The sequence below is a fragment of the Primulina tabacum genome, chromosome 14 (assembly GCF_025594145.1).
Source record: "Primulina tabacum isolate GXHZ01 chromosome 14, ASM2559414v2, whole genome shotgun sequence".
Lineage (NCBI taxonomy): Eukaryota > Viridiplantae > Streptophyta > Magnoliopsida > Lamiales > Gesneriaceae > Primulina > Primulina tabacum.
In genome coordinates this window covers 4,288,064-4,299,689 of record NC_134563.1, presented here as the reverse complement: position 1 = coordinate 4,299,689, position 11,626 = coordinate 4,288,064, and the positions used below count along the sequence as shown (strand labels likewise).

Genomic DNA, 11,626 nt, shown 5'->3' with positions numbered 1-11,626 from the left:
CACAAAGCATTGTATGGTCTGAAACAAGCACTTAGGGCTTGGTACGACACACTTTCACAATTTCTTATTAATCATGATTTCACTGTTGGTACCGTGGACAAGACTTTATTTACCTTAGTCAAAAACAAACACATATTATTAGTTCAAATTTATGTTGATGATATTATATTTGGGTCAAATAACCCCAAATTATGTGCAAAGTTTGCTAAGTTAATGCAGGAACAGTTCGAGATGAGCGTGATGGGAGAATTAACATTTTTCTTAGGACTTCAAATCAAGCAACTTGATACTGGAATCTTCATCAATCAAGCTAAGTATACAAAGGAACTAGTGAAAAAGTTTGGGATGGAAGCATGCTCTGCTGCTTCCACTCCTATGAGCTCGTCTACCAAACTTGATAAAGATGAAGGGGGAACTCCAGTAGAGGTAACTCAGTATCGTGGTCTTATTGGCTCATTGTTATATCTTACTGCCAGTAGACCCGATATTATGTTTGTTGTTTGCATATGTGCTAGATTTCAATCAGATCCTAAATAATCACATTTCATTGCTGGTAAAAAAATTTTAAAATATCTGAATGGTACTCAAAATTTAGGCTTCTGGTATCCCAAGGACTCATCGTTTAATCTTATTGGATACTCAGATGTTGATTATGCAGCATGTAAACTGGATAGGAAAAGCACAAGTGGTTTTTGTCAATTTCTTGGTGACAGGTTGATCTCCTGGTTTAGCAAAAAGCAGACTTCTATAGCCACGTCTACTGCAGAAGCAGAGTATCTTGCTGCTGGAAGCTGTTGTTCTCAAATGCTTTGGATACAACAACAACTTAAAGACTATGGAGTTCAAGCCTCTGAATCACCTATATTTTGTGACAATACCAGTGCAATTGCTATATCACATAATCCAGTACTCCATTCCAGAACAAAGCACATTGATATCAAACATCATTTCGTTAGAGATCATGTGCAAAAGAAGAATATTCGTCTGGAATACATTCTTACTGATCAGCAAGCAGCAGACATATTTACCAAACCCCTTCCTGAGAATAAGTTTTCGTATTTTCGTAATGTTCTTGGATTAATTGATTTATCATAACTACTATTTATTATCTTCTGTTTTCACGTGTCTTCTGTTTCTTTATTCTAATCCGGTAGAAATATTCAGGAATAAGAACATCACAAGAGGTATGGAAAAACGAAATATTTTATTCATATAATCAGATGCATTACATTACAAGGGGTACAATTGAAGATATCAGCAGAATGATTACACAGATTATCCTACTAAGCTTTTCAGTATCATCGATCCACTAGCACTCTCTTATTGCATTAGAATGCTTATGGAAGGGAATGGTGCTGCATCCCAATCCTAATAAGAGCAAACAATCTTTTTGATTGTTCACATTACAACTCCAGAGGTTTGATCCAAGGATCATTATATAAAGAACGATATCTTCAAACATCTTCTTAGAAAACGCAGCAAGTTGTCTTCTGAACATTCTTGCTTCGGCTTCTGAATCAGATTCTGCTTCTTCATTCACATTAGTTTTCATTTGATCTTATGTACGCTTAACTTTGTTTAACTTGTGCAGGTATTTATAGTGGTATTCAAGGGAGATAAAGATCCTTGCGAGTGTTCATTATCAATGGTTCAGATTGAAAGTTTGCCAAGAGTCGTTTGGAGTTTAATATCCTTTATTACTGCATTAATTGAGGGGGAACATTGTTATGGCATTTATATCAGAAACTGATTTGTCTTTTCGATAAAACAGTGTATCTACCAGAAGTTGTCGAAGTGCTGCATTTGTTTCAGCACTTTACCTTCTTCCAGTAGATATTATCATAAAACGACAAATTAGCTTCTGTTCTTTTAGCAACCGTCTCGGACAGCCCGCCATTTTTTTTACTGAATTTTTTAAAAATTTGAAATGAGTAGAGTAACTGACACTCATGTTCTCTCTCTCTACCAACCATAAACATATCGACACGTGTCCCTATGTTTACTGACGGATGTACATTTCTTTTAACCGTTCATTTTCTCTTTCATTGCACTTTACGAATTCAGATCATTACTTTGCATCTACTGCTTTCTCGCATCTACTGCTAATCTACCTCTAATCTCTTTCAACTCAGAAATGGCCGCAGCTTATACTTTGAATGCTTATCAGGTGAACTTTGCATCTGTTCTCACCATTAAGAATGAGAACCTCGTTAAGATGTTCAAAGCCTTGGAAAAATCTGGACTTCGCAAATTCTTGGAATCGCCTGCTATTATCTACAAGTCTGCTCTTCTAGATTTCTATGCCAAAGCAGAAGTTGTCGAAGGAAAGATATACACAGGGAGATGCATCAATCTCCATTGATGCTGCACTTCTCGGTTCCACTTTCTTTCTACCAATTTCTGGACTTTTCGAGCTTTCGGATATCACAAAGGAAGAGATGTCTACTGCTTTGACAAACTTTTCAAGCACTGGAGAAGAGCTTTCACCTTCCTGTTTCAAGAAGCTATTGAAAATTGAGTACCAGGTACTCGCTGATATCGTGGCAAAAGCCTTGTTGGTCAAAGCTGGAACATTCGACAAACTGACCAAAGAGAAGGTTCAAGTGATGGTGGCCATCACTTCAGAAAAGAAAATGGATTGGGGTCGCTTTCTGTTTCGAATTATGAAAGATATGGTTGTAAGGAAAGGTACTGGATTTGCTGCGCAAATCAGTAAAATGTTGCAAGATGCTGGTTTTCCCAGAACAACAGAAGAGGATGGCTCTTCGGTCACCATGACAGGATGCTGATAGTGTGCTTGCCTTAAGGCCAAAGCCAACAGTTGGTGAGTTTGTGGCTATAAAGAAGGAGATTGGGGAATCTCAGGCTGAGGGGCAGAAGAAAATCAAAAGAAAAAGAGGTGTAGTTTTGTCTGATTCTGACAAAATGGAATCTGAAGAATCAGCAGCACCCACTCAACAAGCTTCACTGCCTCCCACCCCATCCAAGAAGAAGCCTCGCACCACCATCCGCATCAAGAAAACAGTAGCTCTTGCTGAATTAGAGGATGTTCCTCTTCGACAAGTTTTTCCACCAGCTGTCTCATCCACCAAAGCTAAAGCCATTGAATCAGGACCTTCAACTGCTCAATTTTTCAGACCAACTTCTGGAGTGGTCATTAGAGAATCTGCTACTGGTTCTTCTGCTTTCAAACCAGTAGTCCCTGCTACTTCTGGAAAAGGAAAAGGCAAGATTATCGAGTTGTCTCTGTCACCGATGGCCACATCAACCATTCAAACAGCAATCGATCTTCATCTGGAAGAAATTAATAATTCAACCAGAGAAGACATGAAATTCTTTGATGATTGGCTCAAGGTAAGAGTCTACCATCCAATCACTTTTTTGAGGACTCCCGGTGCTTTTTCTCAAACTGTGAAAAATGAGAAAAAGGTTTTTGCTGCTGCCAAGACACAAAATGTGATAGAAGCCATCAATCGCAGAAACTACATTCTGGATCAAGCCAAACAGCAGAATATGGACATTGTTCTGAAAACGTTGAAGTCAAATTTTGACTCTACTGGTCCTACTGCTTTTCATGATCAGAATGTCATTCAAATTTTGTCGGAGCAACTGATAATTTTGTCTGAGCAAATTGTTACCAAGGAGAAGACTATTTCTCAGCCTCCAAAATTTAGTGTCAATACTGTCCCCGCCATATTGAAGAATCAGTCAGTTGAGGAATCGGCCAAAGCTTCTTCTGAAGTCAAGGTTTCTAGTACTTCTGCACCTCAAGAAGCTCCTACCCAATCTTCCTCACTTATCTCTGTTCATGATCTGACATCGGTTGATGAAGTGATCGAATCGATTGTGCAGACTCAAACCGCACCGGATGACACACTGCCAATTATTTCCACTTCTGCTGATCCTCCTCCAGTTCAATCCATTCCAGAAACTGCTACTGCTACTGCTAATGCTAATACTTCTTCATCTCTTCCAGAGCTTGAACATTTTTCAGAAGCTCATCAAGCTGAAATCGCAACTCTGTTGCCTACTTCACCTTTTGCTGTTGAGCCGAGAGCTATTACTGAACCTGCTGCTGATTTGCAACAACCAGAAACGAGGCCAACAGATCAAACTACTGCTTCAGAAGGTCCTTCTGCTGAACCAGAACCAGCTTTTATCACTCAAGCAGAAGATGCACCTTCTATTGCTCTTACTATTTCTTCTCAGCATTCTCCTGAGCGCATCGCCAGAATGGAAGATATTAAGTAACGTGCTCTTGCAGAATCTCCTTCACCTTCTGAGACCTCTGCTCTTGAATATGCCATGGAAACTCTTCAAAGAGGACTTCATAATCTATCTGAGATTGTCAAACAGCTCTCTTATGAACACGTTGATCATAGCGGTCGCGTCAAATCTAGTCAAGAACGTATATCAAAAGAAGTCGCAAACACCAGCGACTCTTTGACGAGATTTGTTATCGAATTCAGTTTGTTCAAGAAGAATATTTTCCACGATCAAGGTCTCATTTTGATTGGTCAAAGTGATCTCATCAAGACCGTATCTGATCATCACTCCTCAATTTCAACAGTTTCCACCAAAGTCGAAGCCTTGGATTCGAAGCTGGAACTCCTTGATACCAAGATTGAATCTCAATTTCAATCTCTTACAAATATGTCAGACAGAGTTTCGAGCCAAGCACCATACTTGGAAATGCTGAATGCGGGAATCCAAACCCTCACAGGCCGAGTTGATGATCTAATCACTCAATTTAAAGAAAGTGATGCCAAAAAGGGGGAAGACGATAGAACTGCTGGAGATAGAACTGGAGCGAGTAGCAGCAGACCTCATTCTTCTGGAAGGGATCAAAATCCAGATGAAGCTATTTTCAGAGATATTGGAACAAATTAGTTTTATTTTCTTGTCTTGATTTTCTGGATACTAATTGCTTTTATCTGCTTCTTAATATGTTTTCTCAATTCTACTAACGTTTTAAGGGACATCTAGGTTTTGGCATCACCACAAAGGGGGAAATTGTTAGAATTAATTTTGTTGTGGAGATGCTGGTAAAAAACCAGTAGATGCTGGCTTAAGTACAAAACCAGTAGATGTAAATAAGCTGAAAACCAGAAGCACTTGTACCGCGCTAAAACTAGTAGCAGCACTTATCAAGTACTGCTTAATCTACTTAAGAAATGACTTCTTAGCTAAAACCAGAACTAGAAGAAATACAAACTCGAAATATACACTAGCAGAATTTTGCGTATCTCAAGTCTTTAAATATTACCGTTTATCTATTAACGTGATACTAGCATTTATTGCTTCATTAAATGCCATTAAATGTTGTACGGGAACATTTAAGACGGCTTACCATTTTTGGTATGAACTGAGACTGATTGCTTTAATGTATTCTGCAGGGTCTATTTTCAGCAATAAAGCTGAACCACTGAAAAGTCAAAAGAGCCGTTCAGATTTTAGAACGTTGGATGAAGCCTATATATGGAGACGAAGCACTTTTCAAGAAAAGGAGAAGAGAACGAATCTCAATCAAAAATTTCATTCGAGCATCGCTTGAACTTTCAGTTATCTCAAAAGCTCAACACTGAAAAAGCAGCACACGCTTCATTGCATACATTTGATCATTTGAGATCATTTTGTGCTAGCTATTTTCTTTATCTCTTCTTAAGCTATTCACTTCACTATATCATTAATAGAAGAATTTGTAACTGGAAAAGAGTTCTTTTCAGAACTTAAAATTATTCAAGTAGTTGAGTTGTAAAACTAAGAGTTTCAGTAGGCGAAGGGTAAGTCCTGTTGAAGTGGGTGTGTACAACTGTTGTACTGTATTCACCAAAGTCTTTTAGTGATACCTTCTGGAAACAGAAGAAGGGGAAACGTATAAGATTCATCTTCGAACTTCCAGAAACAAACCATGTGCCATATACTGCTTTTCTGTTTTACTATTTTTCACCCACTAACCAACAGATCGTTTCCGCACATTATCTTGTGATCTGCTGGTCTTTAAACTTGAACAAAAAACCGCTAGCATCTCTAACTGGATTCTAGCACATCATTCTGAAAAATCGATTAAGTTTGCCGTTGAGTTTATTCACCCCCCTCCCTCTAAACTCAACCCGATCCTCAACAAAAAAAATAAAGATTAAAATAAGACCTATTTTTGGATTTGAATTAAATTGAGCATAAATATAAGCAAAAATTTGTATTAATAACTGGTTATTATTAAATAAGTTGGCCTCAGTATTTTATTTTATTAAATGATATAAAATTGGCAACCGTGTGGCCTTGATCCCCAGAAGGTAGAGCACGCCATGCCGATTCCCACAGTTTCCATTACTTCGTTTGACCCTTCCTTTTACGTATATACAGTACTGGTCAATTTTATTTTTTTATGACAAAATCATCATATTTTACATTAAATTTATTCCAAACCTCGTTCTTCTCAATTTTACAAATTCCAATTTGCCAACGCATTAACAGAAAATATATAATATTGTTCTCAAAAATATTAATTTATCAGAAAAACTTATTGTGAAAATGTCTAATATGTATCTCACTCAACTCAACTTAGCTCATTAAAAAAATATTATTTTTATATAAAAAATATTTTTTTATGATTATAGATTAAATTCATCCATCTCACGAGAAATCAACTCTTCATTTATATATTAAGTGGTTGATGAATACCTTTCTTGTGTCAAATTTTTTGAAAATTATCTTTACAATTTTGTTTTCAAAACAAATAACACTAATAATAATAATAATCATAATTAGCTATGTGAGATTAATTAAAAGAAATATTTGTCCGCAATGTTGTATGGATATGAGTACGAATATCGTATTAAATATAACATGAATACAAAGATACTGTAAATTTTGAAAATATAAGACACGATTTGATTAAGTAAATATATACAATATACACCTTTAAAACGGTTATCTGTTTAAAAAAATCCAAAAAACATCAAATTTTTTTTGTCGAAACAAGTCCGAAAAACGTGTTTGCAGCTTGTTCGACTAATCAATCTTTGAAAAATCAACTACGCCTATTTTTATCATATCTGATATACGTATTCGTATGTCATATACGCGTATTCGATATTTCAAATTTTTGTTTTAGATGTCCGGACGGTATAGTTTGTCCGGAAAAGAAATATAGGCTGGTGTTGATTTCTTGTCACGCAAAGTGGGTAAGTAATTGTCCGTGAGCAGCCGTCAAAATCAAAGTTTGATGATGACTCTGTTTCTTTACATAATATTTATATTTATTAATTATTACTTATAATTTAATATTTTATTGATTTATACTACATTTTTGGGGAGTTCGTTTCCTTTCACTTGTAAAGACAACCCCGCCGCTCCCATTAGTGGAAGCCTTTGTGGCTTTGTCTCTCTCCGTATCCAAAACTTTATTAAATTGTTATTATAAAAAAATAAAAACCAAACCTTTTCAATTTATACACTGTGCAATCTGACTTATTAAAAATAATTAGATTTTATTTTAAAAATATTATTTTTTATTTATATATATATATATATATATATATATATAGAGTTGAATCATTTAATTAATATAGAACCGTGAGATCGTTTTACAAAATATTTATTATTCATTTTTGTTTTCTTTTATTTGTCGACCGAAAAAGGAAAAAAAAAAACGAAGAGCATATTGCTAATAATATTGGATTGTTTTATTCTTTAGGCTTGAAATTGTGTGTGTAACAATATAAAACAATGTATATTCAAATATAACATATCAATACCACATTCTCACATATCATAAAATATATATATATATATATATATATATATATATTCAAATATCATATATTAATATAATAATTTCAATATTTTCTATCTTTTTTATTCACTGTGTGAATAAATTAAAATGAGTGTAAAAATATTTTTATCTTTTAAGAATTTAAAAGCGAGTTATTCATTATTTTTCGGTCTTTGAAAAAAAAACACGTATATGTAAAAAAAGCTGCTGATATATATTTATTTATGATTTGACATTGTTTCAGCTTTGATTTACTATTTCATGAAACTGGAGCAGAAGCCATCGGCCTGGGCTCCAGTTTCAATCCAACGTATAGATAATATTAATTTCGTTATTATTTTTTTTATTCCAATTTATTTTGCTTACGGACAAATAGGAATTCGTATGTAATTTTCTAGTTGCATGCATTCTTCTTACCCTGCAGATTTTCCCAAAATGGACACACACCCTTTTCTAGCTTTACAAATAATTATAAAAAAAATACCAACAAAAACCTTAAAACTCAATATTTTTCCAGTTTTTTCGTAAAATAATTAACGGGGTAGCAACAAAGTAGTCAAGCAGGAAGATATATGACTCTAAACTAATACAAAAACATTAATCTAAGTAAATATTGTACAAGAACATAAGCCGGGAGTGGTTCATTCATGCATATCGACCGTCTCCGTTCACTTGGCCTTACTGTTATTCATTTTTCTCCACCGTGAATGCCGCTGCCGCCCTCGTCCTCGTAGGAGCTTCCGTTGGCATTCCATCCCGTGGATGGTTCTTCTGACTCATCATGCTTTGAACTGCTGAGGGAAGTAGACGGTGTAGAGGGAGGAGCTGTTGTTGGGTCTCCGGCGGTATGTACAATTATTGGCACCGGTTCTGTCAATCTCTGCCCGTCCCTAGGCGGCATGAACACCACCGGCATGTAATCCTCCGCATCTTGGGGGAACTTTGAATTCTTGAAGTGTTCTCTTAATGCTTCCAACCCCTTTCAATGTAGTTATTTCACATCCATGCCCACACAAAATCAAGAATCTTACGAATATATGCTAGCTGCGAATAATCATTTAACTACTGACATAATAATTAATAATTTAACTTCATCACAAACAATTATATACCTGTAATCTTGCGTAGGTGACATCACAAATTTTCCTGGAATTGAAGACTTCCCAGCTTTGATGATGAAATGCCTTGTACAGTCTCAGTGCTGCCTCCGGGGAAGTCATGTTCACGAACCCATATCCCACATTGCATTTGTTGCTTAAAAACCAGATGGATCGTGAAATTCAGGAAAAGATTACGCTAATAAATAAATAAAAATAAAGAAAATTCAAATATTACAGTCCCTTTCAAAAAGTATTCAAAATCAAAAAGAGAGTAGATTACATGAAATCGATAGGCAGATAGACGAAATCGTACGAGGACAAGGGCTGATCATCGCCGTCGGCAATCTGCTCATTACAGTGAATGCAGTGATTGTCCAGCATGTTCAGCAGCAGCTTTTGACTGAAAATTATTAAAAAAATATATATGAACTCAAATTATAAAATATAATATTTTATATATAATATATATTATTGGATATGGGAATGGTAAGATCAGAATATTTTGGCTAAACAAGCAAGCAAACTAGACTAAGGGTATGAAAGACAAGACGATGATTACCTGTACTTGTTGGGGATGTTTTTTATCATAACCGTAGTTCTGGAGTCACTATAGTTCGATTCAGTTATTGCTTCCTCCTTTATCAGGAAACGAGGATCGTAATCTTTTCCCTGTTTCCAGCAGCCGCCTTCGCCGCCCTTCCACGGCTTGCAGCCGCCCTTTTCCGGCTTGGAATTCCCTCCACCACCAGCACAGGATATATTTTTCTTGTACTTAGATTTTATGCTTGAACTCTCCGGATCACATTCATGACCAATGCAAATGGTGGCCATTGATCCATGAAGTGATGATGATCCACGGGAACTCTTGCTCCCGCCCGGGGTAACTTTAGACTGGTAATTACGCGGTGGTGCAAACCGGGCGGAGAATCTCCGCTGTGTGGGCGGCGGAGGGGGAGTTGACGGTGACGATGGTGGAAGCAAGTTTCTTGATGACGTGTGGTTATTGGTTGAAGAATTGAGCAATCCATTTTGAGGACGGCACTTGGAAAATTTCTTGATCTGGCCACCTTGCCGACTTGATTCGATAACAATTTGTTGGCCACAAATTTCTTTTCCATTCATAGTTGCCATTGCTTTTGCGGCATTTCGAACATCATAGAACTCCACGAACCTTTGGTTCCTATTCCTTGGCGTCTCTCTCAGTTCCTTGATGGGCCCTTCAAGGCAAGTCATAACAAAATAGCATAATGCATTGAAAATTTAAATGATAAAAAAAATCAAGTTTCGTCGTACAATCGGTTTAATTATCTTGGGTCAACTTAGAATGCCACAAAAGACATTTCTTTTTCCACATAAATGCAGTCAAGAAAACGACCCATCAAACAAGGAGAACACTTAAAACAAGAATTTGCCCCACAAAAATCTGAGGAGATCTCGTGAATCTTTGAGTATTACAACCTGAAAATTAACATCTGTAACACATCCAATGAACACTTGTACAGACAAACTAACACGAAAAATAATCTCCCCAATCAAGAATATTGCAGAAAAATATTAAGGTGTAGTAAACTAAAATGGAGATGAATCACGTGTTATCATACCAAAGGCTTCGAAAATATGTCGGAGATAAGTAGGCGAAACGACGGGATCGACATTGAATATAACAAGTGTGCCTTGATTGTTTCCATCGGGAAGAGACGAAGTTATTGGAGTGGAAAACTGGGCCCACACGACTTGTCCTGAAATTAGGCCACGCGCAGCCGGAGGTGGCAACGGCGGCGGAACCGCCACAAAACCCATAGGATTGTTCAGCACGGCGTCGTAGTGGCGCCCCAGCCTACATTGTTGCTGCATGTGCTGATCATGAATCGCCACCAAAGCCGCCTGCGCATCTCTCACATCGTAGAAATGGACGGTCACCAAGCCCTCACGCCGCCGCTCCATCTCCACCGACCTCACGTCGCCGAAGACTTCTAGTTCACGCCGTACCGTTGATTCAGTCACGCAAGGGGGCACCAAGCTCAGGAGCAGCGTTCTGGACGGCGTGGCTAAGGAAGGAGGCAAAGAAACCGGCGGTGGTAGATAGGAAGGCACGCTAACATACGCCGGTGCCGCAGAAAACGGTAACGGCAGGTATCCCATGTTTTCGTACACCGGAGGCGGGTAAGGGCAGTAAACTTGGGGTGGAAAAGAACGTACCCCGATGGCCGGGAAAAACTCTTGAGCACCGGGGTCCAGGTGGTGCGCCGTAAAACCCCCGAAACCGGCTTCGTTCATCGTCGGGAAACCGGTTTGACCCAAAAATTAGACTTTCCGATGAGTTTTTTTACTGCAAAAAGAAACGTTGGATATATAGTTGTCTTCAGAATCTTGTGTCGTGTAGATTCAGCAAATATCCTATGGTTCTTTCCTTGTCCCTCTGTAAACAAACTTTCATGTATATAAACATATAACTATGTATCTATCTATCAGCTTCTCTCTTTCTCTCTAGACTCTATAGTGAATAATCCTTCTTTTCTCAGTCTATCAGCTTCTTTCTCTCTCTAGACTCTATAGTAAATAAATTTTTTTTAAAAAAATAATTATATTTTTGTTTATTTCATGAGTAATTAGGGTCTCTACTAATAAATTTTTAAACTTAATAATATTATATATGGAAATCACAATTGCAATATAAAGTAATTAATAAAACGATAAATTTAAATTTAAATTTGAAATGATTGATAAATTTCGTTACAAATGAACGACT

General features: G+C 37.0%; 1 protein-coding gene across 1 annotated transcript; it reads right to left on the bottom strand.

Moving 5' to 3' along the window:
• Window positions 1-8,289: 8,289 nt before the first annotated feature.
• Window positions 8,290-11,397, bottom strand: LOC142524777 (protein terminal ear1 homolog). The gene is made up of 5 exons (XM_075628876.1): window positions 10,479-11,397; window positions 9,437-10,094; window positions 9,158-9,277; window positions 8,890-9,031; window positions 8,290-8,756 (listed from the first exon to the last, which is right to left on the bottom strand). The coding sequence occupies exons 1-5, from the start codon at window positions 11,152-11,154 to the stop codon at window positions 8,466-8,468; spliced, it is 1,887 nt and encodes a 628-aa protein (XP_075484991.1). The 5' UTR covers window positions 11,155-11,397; the 3' UTR covers window positions 8,290-8,465.
• Window positions 11,398-11,626: the final 229 nt, after the last annotated feature.